Genomic DNA, 14,497 nt, shown 5'->3' with positions numbered 1-14,497 from the left:
TTTGGCAGAGAGCTCCAAATGAGACACGTGGTCGTCCACTTGGTTTCTGGGGACGTTGTTACAGAGGTTCAGAGACAAATTACACTGCAACTGAGAAAGAGATTCTAGCAGCCTATGAGGGAGTGAAAGCAGCTTCTGAAGTGATTGGAACTGAGTCACAATTGCTTTTAGCTCCTAGACTGCCAGTTCTTAACTGGATGTTCAAGGGCAAAGGTTCAGCACCACATCATGCCACAGATGCAACCTGGTCTAAATGGATGGCTTTGATAACCCAACGAGCACGAATGGGGAATCTTGATCGACCTGGTCTGGTGGAGGTGATCACCAACTGGCCGGAAGGCACAGACTGTTCCAAACCTCCAGAGGAGAAAATAACTCGTGCTGAGGAAGCTCCTCCCTATGGTGATCTCTCTGATCAGGAAAAGAACTATGCTTTGTTCACAGATGGTTCCTGTCGTGTTGTTGGGAGCAAGTGAATATGGAAGTCAGCGGTTTGGAGTCCAACCAGGAGAGTTACCGAAACGAAAGATGGAGAAGGAGAATCCAGTCAGTTCGCTGAGGTAAAAGCTGTTCAACTTGCTCTTGATGTGGCTGAACGTGAGAATTGGCCTATCCTTTACCTCTACACCGACTCGTGGATGGTAGCCAATGCTCTATGGGGTTGGCTAAAGGACTGGAAGAAGAATGGTTGGCAGAGGAAAGGAAAGCCTATTTGGTGTGCTGATCTATGGCAGGACATTGATGCACGGCTGGAGAAAACTCCAGTGAAGGTGCGGCACGTAGATGCACACATGCCTAAGAGCAGAGCCACTGAGGAACATCATCACAACCAGAAGGCAGACCAAGCTGCTAAGATTTCTCAAGTTGATACCAACTCTGAACTTGACATTGACCTTGATTGGAAACACCGAGGTGAGCTGTTCTTAGCTCGGTGGGCCCATGACTCATCTGGACATCAAGGCAGAGATGGAACATACCGATGGGCTCGCGATAGGTCAATTGACTTGTCCATGGACGCTATCACCCAAGTCATCTATGACTGTGACATTTGTGCTGCTATTAAGCAGGCTAAGCGAATCAAGCCCTTATGGTATGGTGATAGATGGTCAAAGTACAAGTATGGTGAAGCCTGGCAGATTGACTACATCACTTTACCTCCATCTCATTCTGGCAAGCAGTATGTGCTAACGATGGTAGAAGCCAGCACTGGATGGCTGGAAACCTATCCAGTTCCACATGCTACTGCACCTAACACCATTGTTGGTTTGGAGAGACAAATCATGTGGAGACATGGAACTCCAGAGAGAATCGAGTCAGACAATGGCACTCATTTCAAGAACAATCTTGTGAAAAAAACTGGGGCAAAGAGCATGGTATTGAATGGATCTATCACATACCCTACTATGCATCAGCTTCAGGGAAGATTGAATGCTACAATGGTTTGCTGAAAACCACCCTAAAAGCCATGGGGGGTGGAACTCTGAAAAACTGGGACAAACATTTAGCACAAGCTACCTGGTTGGTAAATAGTAGAGGTTCAGTAAATAGAGCAGGACCTGCACAATCAGATTTGGTCCAAACAGTAGACGGTGATAAAGTTCCTGTTGTACATGAGAAGAATCTGTTAGGGAAAACTGTTTGGGTATTTTCTCCTTTGGGCAAAGGGAAACCTGTCCGAGGGGTGGTGTCTGCTGAAGGTCCTGGTCATACATACTGGGTAATGCAGGAGAATGGTGAAATCCAGTGTATTCCACAGAGAAATCTAACCTTAGCTGAGAGAGTTTAAATTCAAGCTGTTAGGAGTTTTCTGTTCTAGGTAACATCGGCGCCCAACACTGAGAGAATCTATGAAAGAATCTACAGTATGTGAGCACGAACCCAACATCACCTGGGAGTCCCTGTTCTGAGCTTTTGAATCACCTACATCTGATTGAAGTGTGAACTGAACTTGTATATATTGTTTTAGTGTAAATATTGGTTTATATTAGATTGGATAATTCTCAGCGATACTCTGAGTGAAGTAGACAAGGGGTGGATTGTGCTAGTTTGAAGCAAGCTGGAATGTTTTGGTAACAGAACTAGATAACGGGCAGTGAAATGAAAACAATTGATGTCAACTTCTCTCACAGTCTCGCTGAGAACTCTGGGAAGAAGAAGTAAACTTTCTCCATTTTGTCTCTCACTCTTGCTTTTGCCTTAGACCTGGTCACATCTCATTAACGTTGCTCCTACTAACCTTGCTCCCTAACCTCTTGGCTGCACCTCTCTTCTTCCTGAGAACTGGGGTAAGGTTGAGAGGGCTGGGGGGAGGTGTTGGGGTGGTTTGAGAGCCCCTCCTGGGGACTCAGGTTTCTGGGAGGGGAGTTGTGCTTTTGTATTGTTTATCCTTTGTATATTTCTGTATATAATTGTATATAACTGTATATATTGTAAATAGCTGCTTGTAAATTCTGCTAGCTGTAAATAAATTGCTTCATCTATATTCCCAGGGTCCGTCTGAGTTAGCTGGGGCAAATACAAAGTGTGGGAGGGGCGGGGTAACCCCCAAACCATCACAGCTAGAACTCAGGAAGTTGACTTCAACGTGAGGAGAAACTTCTCTAGTGTGAAGGTGCTGGAGCCCTGGAGCAGGCTGCCCAGAGAGGTTGTGGAGTCTTCTTCTCTTAAGCCAACCTGGATGTGTTCCTGTGTGGCCTGCCCTGGGTGATCCCGCTCTGGCAGGGGGATTGGACCTCATGACTTCTGGAGGTGCCTTTAAACCCCTACCATACTGTGCTTCAAGACACTGTAGAAGACTTTACCATTGACCATAAAAAGATCTAGCCAAATGCCTCAATTCCAAGTGTCTGCATTTTACATATCTGAAGACAGGCATAGTGGTAGGCCAAAACAGGCCAAATATGAGTCCTGGCATGTCCAGGCATGGTCCCCCGCTCCCCCTTCACCCTTCTGGAGTAGGGGAGAGATGTGGGAAAGAGGACAAAGGGGCCTGGAGCCACAAAGTCTAAGGACCCTGCCTCGTTCAGACATGTTTTGCTCCTGTTTACGTCTTGGGGTAAGCAAAGTGCACATATCTGGCCCATGCTTGCTTTGTGCCTTCCCAGTTTTGGGTAAAACAAGACCCATGCCTCATCTAATATGGTTAGCTCTGGCAAAATGCTATTTCATTGGTTAATGGTTCTGTTTATCTCAGTTGCCAATTGGGCCAATCAATTCTCAGGGAACTGATAAAAGTAGGCCAGAGTTGTAAACAGCTTCCCTTATCACTTAATACCTAACCTTGGTGCTTTACACTTGTTTCCTGGAATCTGCCATGCCTCAGCTTACCATGGAGAAGCACAAGAGCCCTACATTGCCATAGCATGTAGCTTTGCATCCTAGCCCTCACTGCTTCAGCACGTAGAATGAACCCTGCTAGCAGGTAAAAGCAGCCTAGACTGTTCAGAAAAGGGTAAGATCAGGAGAACCAAGCGCCTTGAGCAAGCTGCACCAATGTCACTCTTAGTTACAGCCACTGTAAGCTTTAAAGTGCTCCAGCCTGAGTGCTCACTTACACAGACCTCACTGCAGCAGGTGCTGAGAGACAAAGCAGGTTATTGCCAAGCAGCAATATGCTGTGCTTCCTGCACAACTGTGCAGAACTTGGAGCCCTGAAGGACGCCATCTGCTTGAGAGTGGACCAGGACCCAGTCAGAGGACAATGCAAGACCCAGAGACCCTATGAGACTCCTGGAGAAACTCAAAGTTTTGCCAGTTACCGCATCGATGACAGCAACCCTCCAAGTGTTTTGGGTACTGTTAAGCACAACCCTGGTAATCCCAGAGAATTCAGGTCATGAGTAAACTAGCCTTGTTTCCATAAAGCCTCTTTGTAATTGAAACTTCTCTGCTTTAGCTCTGTTCCTACTCCGTACCTTACAGCTGACTTGTAGCAGAGAGGAGCCTCCTGAGTCCCCCTAAAGGCAAATAGCATATTGCCCTACAGGAACCTCTTTCCAAATGCTTTTTGCATTTTCTTAGTTTTGCTACATTGTTTAAAATTGTTTGATGCTACCCTATACACTTTACATATCCTATAATGTATTTGCACAACTGAGCACAAAAGATCCTGTGAATAAGTTAAGAAGATAAATGTCCATATTAATAAAGAGTATTATATATTTTTGATATTGGCCTTATCATAACTCTTCTTCAATAACAACCACATAAACATGTAAATGAATTGTCTTACAAAGAAGTCTTAGAAACACCATTTCTTAGTTCTGAGAATATCAAGAAACCTTTATTCAGGATCATGGGCAGAGGTGTCATTCACAGTGCTTACCTTCAGCAGTTAAAATATAGATCAATTCCTTCAGCAGCAATGAGCAGATTTCAGTGCATCTCAGAGGAATGAATTTACTGAACTTATTTTCTTGATTGTCTTAAATCCTAAATTCAAAAGCTGGGGCACAAGGGAACTTATGATACGTCTGCAACCCTGAAGATATATGATGAAGTGAAATTACTGATCTCATTAAAGACATGATTTAAACATTTCCTACAAAGCTTCCCATGGAACATTTAAGGACAGCCAGTGGCAGGCTTTTCTGTCACAGGTGTATGAAGTTCTTCATCTGCATGTTAGGTCAGTCACACTTCTGGAAATGGACTACAAATAAATTCCAACTCCATTGTGTAAATTTGACTCTGAAGTTGTGCAAACTTGACTCTGAAGTTGTGCTTTTGAGACTTACATCAGAGATGATCATGGTGTAAATTTCTTGTTACTAAGAAATGTTGAGGTGTTCACATATCAAAGTCCTACAGGACAAGCTATTTAAATCAACCTTTTCCTTCTTCACTGATCTTCAAAAGCTGATGAGTTGCAAAATAATTGTTCTACCCTTGTCTATGGGGATAAGTTGTTCTCCATGTGATGGGTTTAAAATTAGTTCTAGATTTAAATGTGGGGAAAGTACCAACAGGAACTGCATTATGAGTCCTGCTGTACTACACATGTACTTGATTGCTTCTGGACAACTCTTTCTAGTACTGAAGCTGGCAAAGTTCAGTGTTTATGTTAGTCCAAGAATTGTTCTTTCCAGTAGTAATTTCACCATTGCCCTAGTTCTCACTCTGTCTTTTTGGATCAGTCTTCCAATCTTCCCTCAGCAGGATTTATATCCCTAAATAAATATGGACTGAGCTACTCCTGTTAGAGCATCTTCCAATGCTAAGAAGAAAGCACAGATGCAATGAGGCTGTGTGACAAGTCTCTCCTTCATCTGGATGTGTTATGAAGTAACGCTCTCACTGTTCCAGTGGGACATCTGGGTTTATATAGGAGTGTGCTCCAAGTTATCTCAGCTGGAGAGACAAGAAAGAATGTCTGTGAGTCTGATACGCACACATGTGTGAGGGAATGCAGAATGCAAAAGAGTTGTGGGGTGCAGGTGTAGGAGAGCTGTGGGAACGGAGTGAAGTGGCAACAGGCAGATCCTTGTAATAACAAACCTTGGTTCTCACATGCAGCTGGCCACCTTATCTCAGAAGGGGTAGATAATGGACCTTCGCTAATGAGGATAACAAGGCGTGTATGTATGCAGATGTGGTGGGTTGTCCCTGACTAATTATGCTAATATGTAGGCATGTGCTCTACTGGCTGAGTGTATAAATTTGGGCTGTTATGATCAATAATTTGGGCTTCTGCATAATTCATAGTGAATTGTTCTGAAGACTCCCTCACAGCTAGCCCAACACCATATTTGTTTATGGGCTTGTTTACTGTGGCCCGCAGCAAGCAGTGATAGCAGGAAGCACAGCCTGCAACATCTGGCGCACCGAACAGTGGGATTTGACCCCTTGAGTGCATGGAACCAAGAGGCTTGACCTTCCTCCGCAGCTGTAAATCTCCTGGTGAGGATGTGGAAGAATGCTGACGAGAGAGAAGGGAGCGGGAGAGCCGGCCATATCGGTCCCTGCTCCGGGGATCAGGTTAAGACGTGCACACATCCAGAGATACTCCAATCCTATCCCCTATTCTATCAAGGTAGGTGGCCAGGGGGGCACAGGGTCCACGCTCAGAGAAGCAGTGCTGGAAGGCCCCCCAAGAAGTCTCTATGAGATGTTGAAGGCTCTATTTTGCTGGCCAAAAGGAGCGATTCTTGACCCCTGCAGAATGTGGCCTTTTGAAGCGGCCATCTAGGTGACGATGGGAAACACCCTGAAAAGACACGTAAATGTTGTTTCTAAAGACTCTTAGATTTGCCTTACAGTCAGACTGGGGAGAGTAATAGAAGTCGCAGAGGTATTTCAGGGATTCTTTGCCGCTATCCAGAGACTGGTGTTTGCAAGTGTTTGCTGATAAGCTGAATCCCAGCTGATTAACTGCCAACTGTGGTGTCTCAAAGTCCAGTCAAGCTAACTTTTCTGAAGTTTGAGAGGAAAAGCAGAGACCAAGAAGAGGCAACCGAGTCCACATCAGAGGATGCTTCATCCTCCTCCAGTGACCTGCTCTTGCCATCCCCCACGCTTCATAAGATCGCCCCAAGAGAGACAAAACCACACAGGTCGAAGCGTCTGAAAGATCTTCCTGAGATGGCTGAGTATCCATCTGTTATTGACTGTGGGACCTGGGAGATGCTTCCATCCAGCATTTCCTGTGGTTGCGGCCGATCCATCACGGCCGGAGTGGTGGGTTTGTTTTGGGGAGGTGCTGGGTCTCTGTCTGGGCTTCAGGGGGCTGGGCTGTTTGCATTCAACAGGTTGATGGCTGATTGAATTTTTTAATTTCTTCGCCTCGGAACGTCTCGCTGCAAGATAGAGGACGGGTCGGGGCGTCTCTTTGCCGAATTCGCCAGCTGCACCCCCCCCCCCCCCCACTCCTCCCCCCGCGCCTGCCGGAGCAGCACACTCCCCCCCCACTTTCCCCCCCCCCCCCCCGCCGCGGGCTCAGGGGCTGGCACTGGGAGTGCACGCTCCGCCTCTCTCCCGTCGCCAGCTCCGCCAGAAACACGCACTCTCCCCCCGCCCCCTTCCTCCTTCCCCGCGGGACTGGGAGGCCTCCCTCCCCCGGTGCGAGGTGAACGCTGCTCACCTACACCCCCCCTCTCCCTGCACTTTCCCAGCGGAGAAGGGCGGCTTAATTCTTTACAGTGACAGATTCGCATTTTTGTATTTTACTGACTCTGTGTTACTGATGTAAATCTTGATGATGTTTTTATCCTTCTGATTGTACTGGATCTTAAAGGCTACTGGGTAAGATGTTAAGTGCTTGTTAATTGTAGTAGTATATTGGAGTAAGAATGCTAAGTTTGTGACTGATCCTACTAGGGTGAAACTTATAGATAAACATTTTTTTTCCCTTTTGGGATTGACTGACCTAAAGTTTTCTTTCTTTTTTTTTTTCCCCTACATGCCATGACTTTATCACTTTATAATTTTTTTTTTTTTTTTTTTTTTTTTTTTTTTTTTTTTTGTGACAGCACTACATAGTGTGATATTCTTTTTTAAATTTTTCCTATGGGCTTTTTTTTTTTTTTTATCTTTGGAATCGATTCCAGAATTCAAATTTTTCCTTTATCAATTTTTAGCATTAATATAGTTAAGGATTATATAGTTTCTCATAGGTATATTGTACGATAAATTTTTTCTTTCTTAGGATTTTTCTTTTAAGGATAAGAATCATGGAAACAAAATGTTGTGGAGGCAGGAATTAATGTGTGGCCGAGTCGGGAATTTTATACAAAAATAGAGTTATTTTATTTTCCCAAAACCCGCCCCCAAAACTATATATACAAAGATTAATTTGGTTTAATTAGCAGATTCAATAGCTTGAGAATTATCTACAGGGATACCATTGATAATCTGATTATTTTGGAAGTCAGAAGTTGGAAAAGACTTTAGCTATTAATTAATAGCGTTTTTCTTACTAATAAAGTTGAGCCAAAATAACTCACAATCAGGCTGACTTGCTCGTGAGGTCTGTCCCTCTGTTCCTTTTCTGCAGTTGCAGGTGGGCCATTAAGGGTCGTTAGGCTTACAAAGGGTGTCAATAGGTGAAGCAGTCTTTGAAGATCTCTCTGCATCCAGGCGAGGCGAGAGTGGGGGAATTCTCAGGCAGGCACGAATGTCCAAGCAGGGACAAACTCCAAGGCGGAAACCCCCAAAGGCGGGAAGACCCCAATATTTATACCCTCGCTAGACAAAGGGCAGAATTACCACACCTTAGGCGCGAAAGCGCACAGCCAATCCCAGCCCGATTCCAACGCAGGCACTGCACGGGGCACTCCTCGTGCGGGCAGGACCCCTTTGCTCACCCCCTTTTCACACCTGCAGGGCAGGCGAGGAGGAGGGGGAACCAGGCGGCTTTCCCTCTCCCCCGAAGTCACGGCAGGAGAGGAATTTAGGGGTATACAGGACTCCAGGACGCAAAACACAATGACACAACACACCGCAGAGAGGTAACATGGTTATGATTTTGGCAAGGTTACTATGGCAAAGATTTTTGGAACCAGTTTCATGCCAGCTTGCCACAGAGGGGTATTCTGCCACCTATGCCGATTTTGGCAGAGAAATTAATTGGGGTGAGACAATATTATACAAAAAATATATATTTATTAAACTCAATATTCTGAACTATCGCCACCCCCAACCACTGTATATTAATGTTAAAATGATTCTGCACGGTCATGATAACGTTCTAGGATAAACATCTACCGTAACTTATTAATAACTAGCAAACATTCAAACCATAAACAGAGAGAAGATTTTTCCCTGCGGCAAATACTGTTTGGGGTCTATATACTATTCACCCAATGGACTGGGCTGAAACTGATTCTGCTCTATGGCAGAGACAAAGGATACTACAGAGACATCAAAGCATTAACTCACAACTCTTATTAATTATCAATCACCCTCTAGGGCTACATCACAGCCTATTACTAGTGTCCAAACTTCAGGGGAGTCTTTACCCATGGACTTTGAGGCTGGAAATCTCCCGACTTGAGGGGAAAGGAGATTCTTCCCAGCTTCTGGGGAAATTACAGTCTCTGACCTTCTTCTCCTAGCGACGGATGCAATCTCTGCCCTTGTGCTGCTGGCTTCTTCTGGATGCTCTGTCCAGGGATATGTAGGCAGGATCTCAGGTGCAGGAGAAGGATGCCATACAGTCTGAGCATGGTTCTTACATGGCTAGCAGGCTGATTGCGTGCAGACAATTCAGAGTCTGCTTCCTGGTAACTCGGCAGCAATGGTGCTTACCAGGCAATGATAGGCAGTGGGCATGCAAGGTGTGCACAGCTGCTGGGAGACTATGAGCTCCATAGGTGAAGACAGGCTTAAATGCGCTCTACAACTTAGTACACAGGCAGGGGAGTCCTAGCTATTCAGGGGCGTCTGAGAATGGGGGTCTGAGCACATTGTTTATCTGTGTACCCCTGTTTATTGAATGTGGGCAGAGATTAATGGCCTCTTGGACACTAGAATGACCAATCAGGTTGGCAGTTAGACAAACCTTACCGTAATAGGCAAATGCCGCTTGCCTGGACTTCCCCAAATATGGGGATCACATGGGCTTACACCAGGGAAGCATGAGCTGGGTGTGTAGAGGCTTACACAACATGTTTACAAACAGGGGTCCTGGCAGATCAGACTTTGTGGCACCAGGCCTGTTGTGCCCCTTTGTGCTCGTTATGTGTTTACCTCTGGTTTGGGCAGAAAAACATGTCCAGGCAGGGCAAGGCGTAAACTGTTGCAGAATTGCTAAAGGAAAATGGACATGACTCAGAGGTGGGCAAGCAGGATGAGTATATAGAACTAAATTAAGGCTGTGCTAGGCCACACTGAAACAAAGGCCACACTGAAGAAACAAAGGCAGCATTGAAGAAACAAAGGCAGCATTTAATATAACTAGCTAGGGAGGCACTGTCCTTGATGAGTCAGCAGACAACTCAAGAAGAGCAGAATCCAGCTAACTCTGAATAAGATAAGAAAGTAGGTTTGCTGCTTGCAGCTGCATGTAGCAAGTATGTGCACCATGCAAATGGGGTGTTTAGAGATTCAGCCATTTAGCTTTTTGCATGTATGCATATATTATCTGTAACACATATAAGAACACGTCTACCAAATAAAGTTGTCACTCGCTTTTGATCCACATTGGATTGTGCGGTGTCCTTGCATATTGAGATTATCCCTTCTCCGTGAGATCTGCCTCACCGCAATAAACAAGCCTGTTTTGGGGCCTACAGGCAGTCCATGACACAGCTTAGGTACTGGCTTTCTTTGGGATTGGCTTGTGACAAGCCACTGCAATTCTACCATCACACTTTTGCAATTATATGCTTGGATATTATACTTTGCACCTGCTTATGCTGCTTACACACTATGGTGCTCACAAAAAAAAAAAAAAAAAAAAAAAAAACCAAAAACAAACAAAAAAAAACCAAACAGGAAAAAGAGGGCAAATGTGCCTGGGATTTTTGGTTTGAGGGATGTCAGCTTGTCTGTTCAGTCTTGGTGGTGAGCAAAGACTTTTGCTCAGATGACTGTGTATTGGAATGTATACTGAGATATGGTTATGCTTTTGATCACGCTTAATGATTTGGGTTCCTGCTTCACAAGCTTCTAGCAATGCTATTTAATGAGTAGGCAATTGCAAAGTAGAGTTGCCAGCTTGACCCTCTGTTATTAGAGTGCAGAAGAACCTATGCATTGGATGAGATTAGGAGCAACTGTCTTTGTTACTAGTCTTTTAGAGGTGTTGTGTTTTTCATTTCTTTTGCAAAGGGCCATGCAAACTGGATGAGAAATACTACCTCCATTTTTAAGAAGAAACAGAAAGGGGAGATGTGGGAATGCAGAATGCAAAAGAGTTGTTGGGTGCAGGTGCAGGAGAGCTGTGGGAACGGAGTGAAGTGGCAACAGGCAGATCCTTGTAATAACAAACCTTGGTTCTCACATGCAGCTGGCCACCTTATCTCAGAAGGGGTAGATAATGGACCTTCGCTAATGAGGATAACAAGGCGTGTATGTATGCAGATGTGGTGGTTGTCCCTGACTAATTGTGTTAATGTGTAGGCATGTGCTCTACTGGCTGAGTATATATTTGGGCTGTTATGATCAATAATTTGGGCTTCTGCATAATTCATAGTGAATTGTTCTGAAGACTCCCTCACAGCTAGCCCAACACCATATTTGTTTATGGGCTTGTTTACTGTGGCCCGCAGCAAGCAGTGATAGCAGGCAGCGTGGCCTGCAACACATGTGTACTACTACATATGTGTAGTAACCAGCCTGTGACTATCAGCTCTTCTTTATTTATCCAATCAGCATTAGAGAATTCCAATGGACAGTGAAAATCATCTCTCCAGCTTCACTGCAAAGGATGTTGGAGTAGAATGCTCATCTGCGTATCACATTGCTTATTTTCTCCTTTTTCCTCTCCACCACCCTCCCAACAATGTAATTTCAGAATACCTGAGCACCATTAGCTGTGGATTTCATAAGTGAATTCTTATGTGAGCAAAGCCTGTCTTTAATGGCCCTTTAACCATTCTCTTGCTCTGTAGCCTAGTCATGAATGCAGTCGTAGAATCATAGAATCAGTCCAGGTTGGAAGGGACCACAAGGATCATCTAGTTCCAACTCTCCTGCCATGGGCAGGGATACCCTACCCTAGATCAGTCACCAGATAATTTAGACCAATTGCTTATGGGAGCAGCAATCACCCCCTGGAGCACATCACTTGAATAACAGAGGAATTATCTTTGTTATATTCAAAAGCTGCTACTGATGTAGTCACACTGTTGGAACTTAAGATGATTATTCTACAAAAAGAGATCAATTTATAATCATATTTTTTCTTATTCTGCAGGGTGGAAAATGTGGCTGAGAGTCTGAAGACAGTAATAAACACTCAAACTTCAAAAACAATGCTGTGAAAGAAGAAAAATGAGCCAAGAAAACGAGACGAAATCGTATGCATAAAGCTGCCTGATTTTCTTTTAAAATGTTCATAATCTCTTCAGAAGTTCTCTTAAAAATCTGGCTAAATTCTACATTCTCCTCAGCCATTTGCCTGTTCAGTCCATTGTATGCCACAGTTTGCCTGGCTGTTTACAACCTCATCAAGTGTTGAGCCATAATGTGAAGAGAGAACTATTCTGTGAGGTATCCAGAGGAATGATTGCTGTGAACCTCAGTGCAGTGAGTGAATTCGTACTACTGGGCTTTTCTGAAGTCTCTTACCTGCATCCTCTACTCTTCATAGTCTTCTTGTCTCTTTATATCCTCACCCTGATGGCTAACATAGTGATCGCTCTGATAATAAATGGTGATAACACCCTTCACACCCCCATGTATTTCTTCCTCGCTCATCTGTCCTGTTTAGATGTCTGCTATTTGTCAGTCATTGTCCCAAGCATTCTTGAGAATCTAGTGGTGGGGAGAGTTGGCATTTCCAAGGCAGGATGTGCACTGCAAATGTTTTTTTTCCTTTTCTTTGGAGTTGCAGAATGTTTCCTCTTGGCTGTTATGTCATTTGACCGTTGTGTGGCAGTATGCTACCCCCTGCACTACACCATCACTATGAACAGCAGAGTCTGCAAAAGCCTGATTGCTGGAGCTTACATTTGTGGGTCTACTGTAGGCTTAGTGCACACCATCGTAACATTCAGCTTACCCTTCTGCGGTGTTGCCATCGACCACTTCTTCTGTGAGATTCAACCCCTCTTGGAGCTGCTTTGTGGTAACACTTCCCCAAGTGAAATCCAAGTCATTGTGGTGGCCATCTTTGCTATTGTGGGTCCCTTTTTACTCATCATTTATTCATACATCCGCATCATTTCCACAATTCTTAGGATGTCATCAGCTGAAAGTCAGAAGCTGCTTTCCACTTGCTCCTCACACCTTTTGGTTGTGATTCTTTTCTATGGTACAGCAAGCTCCATGTATCTGAGGCCAAAATCCAGCTACACTGCATCTGTTGATAAGTTGCTCTCACTTTCGTATACTGTGGTGACTCCTTTACTGAATCCTGTTATATACAGTTTGAGGAATGAGGAGGTGAAAATAGCTTTCAGGAAAAGATGGAGGAAAAATAATTCTGTATGGAAATGAAATAAAAATTTCCATTGCTTCAGGAGGGTTTAGTGACTATTTTTCACTGTAAATAGTAGTTTAGTATAAATAATTTTTGAATAATTCCCAAGAAGATTTCATTTTTTTAGGAGAAAAAAGAGAATAGTGGAGATTTTCAACCATAAGAAACAGTTTTTGCAGAGTTATGATAGAGCTTTGAAAGGGAAATTCTTTCAAACATTTAAGAAATTCTTATATATATATGTCTTATTTTCTTTTCTTTTTTTTTTTTTTTTTTTTTACTTTTTCCTTCCTGAAGTCAGAAACTTTAAAATTGTGTTGTACATGTTTCTGGCATTATGACAACAGAGCCTGGTTTTACTGAAAGAACTGAGAAGAGTAAATTTGCACCAGTTTGCATTTGTTTTCTGAAAATATTTAGTAACTGTCTACAGGAAAACAAGATCATTTAATTCAAATTATAAATAGGAGTCAAGGAAATTGTTTATTGCCAACTATGAGTTCTGAGACATGTATTGTCAGAAAAATAAGGAGAAGGCTGAGAGGAGATCTGATCGATGTCTGTAAATACATGAGGGATGGGTGTCAGGATGAAGTTGCCAGGCTCTTTTTGGTGGTGTGTTGGATATAGTAATATTAAATGCAGTAATTTTATAGAATTGTGTGACTGTGGTGCAGCTATTGTCCAGCCATGGACAGGCGAGAGTTCAGTAAATGCTGACAGAGGGTTGAAATGACCTTAGAGAATGATATAGCAAATGTAAACAAGTGTAAGCCTGGAGTCTGTGGCTTTGCCTATCTCTGCTGGCTTAGAATTGCCAGACACAATATACGTGTTGTTGAGAGAATATGAAGAATGTCTGCCAAGTAGTATGTAATCCTAACGTAGTCTTAACGCAGGTGCATGTAACCAATCAGAGTCTGAGATCATTTGTAACCTTCCTGTGTAGCCTTCAGATAAAAAAGTATATAACCCCATGCTTGGGGTGCAATAAAGGAATTGGATTTGGAACTCACTTATGTTAAGCCTTCTCCCTGTCTCTTATTACCCCTGATACTATGGTATCACAGCCTATGACAGTGGTGCCCAGTGATATGACAAGAACAACAGGTGCGACATGGAACACAGGAAGTTCCACCTCAACAATGAGTATCACAGTATCACAGTATCATCAGGGCTGGAAGAGACCTCACAGATCATCAAGTCCAACCCTTTACCACAGAGCTCAAGGCTAGACCATGGCACCAAGTGCCACGTCCAACCTTGCCTTGAACAGCCCAAGGGAGGGCGACTCCACCACCTCCCCGGGCAGCCCATTCCAGTATCCAATGACTCACTCAGTGAAGAACTTTCTCCTCACCTCGAGCCTAAATTTCCCCTGGTGCAGACTGAGGCTGTGTCCTCTTGTTCTAGCGC

At 44.0% G+C, this 14,497-nt stretch overlaps 1 protein-coding gene across 4 annotated transcripts; it reads left to right on the top strand.

Annotated features, from left to right (window-relative positions):
* The first annotated feature begins 5,820 nt into the window (after nt 1-5,820).
* LOC135191906 (olfactory receptor 10C1-like) lies at nt 5,821-14,088 on the top strand. 4 transcript variants are annotated; one of them, XM_064174581.1, is made up of 2 exons: nt 5,821-6,031; nt 11,855-14,088. In XM_064174581.1, the coding sequence occupies exon 2, from the start codon at nt 12,163-12,165 to the stop codon at nt 13,096-13,098; it is 936 nt and encodes a 311-aa protein (XP_064030651.1). In that variant the 5' UTR covers nt 5,821-6,031; nt 11,855-12,162; the 3' UTR covers nt 13,099-14,088. The 4 variants fall into 4 exon arrangements, with proteins under 4 accessions (XP_064030651.1, XP_064030649.1, XP_064030648.1 ...); XM_064174579.1 differs by lacking the exon at nt 5,821-6,031 and adding an exon at nt 6,302-6,675; XM_064174578.1 differs by lacking the exon at nt 5,821-6,031 and adding an exon at nt 7,023-7,239.
* The last annotated feature ends 409 nt before the right edge of the window (nt 14,089-14,497 follow it).

Source organism: Pogoniulus pusillus, chromosome 40 (genome assembly GCF_015220805.1).
Source record: "Pogoniulus pusillus isolate bPogPus1 chromosome 40, bPogPus1.pri, whole genome shotgun sequence".
NCBI classification, from domain to species: Eukaryota; Metazoa; Chordata; class Aves; order Piciformes; family Lybiidae; genus Pogoniulus; species Pogoniulus pusillus.
This window is presented reverse-complemented; position numbering and strand designations above follow the sequence as displayed.

What these genes read in the sequence shown, in the direction of transcription:
- LOC135191906 (XM_064174581.1), top strand. Translation starts at nt 12,163, where the DNA reads ATGATTGCTGTGAACCTCAGTGCAGTGAGTGAATTCGTACTACTGGGC.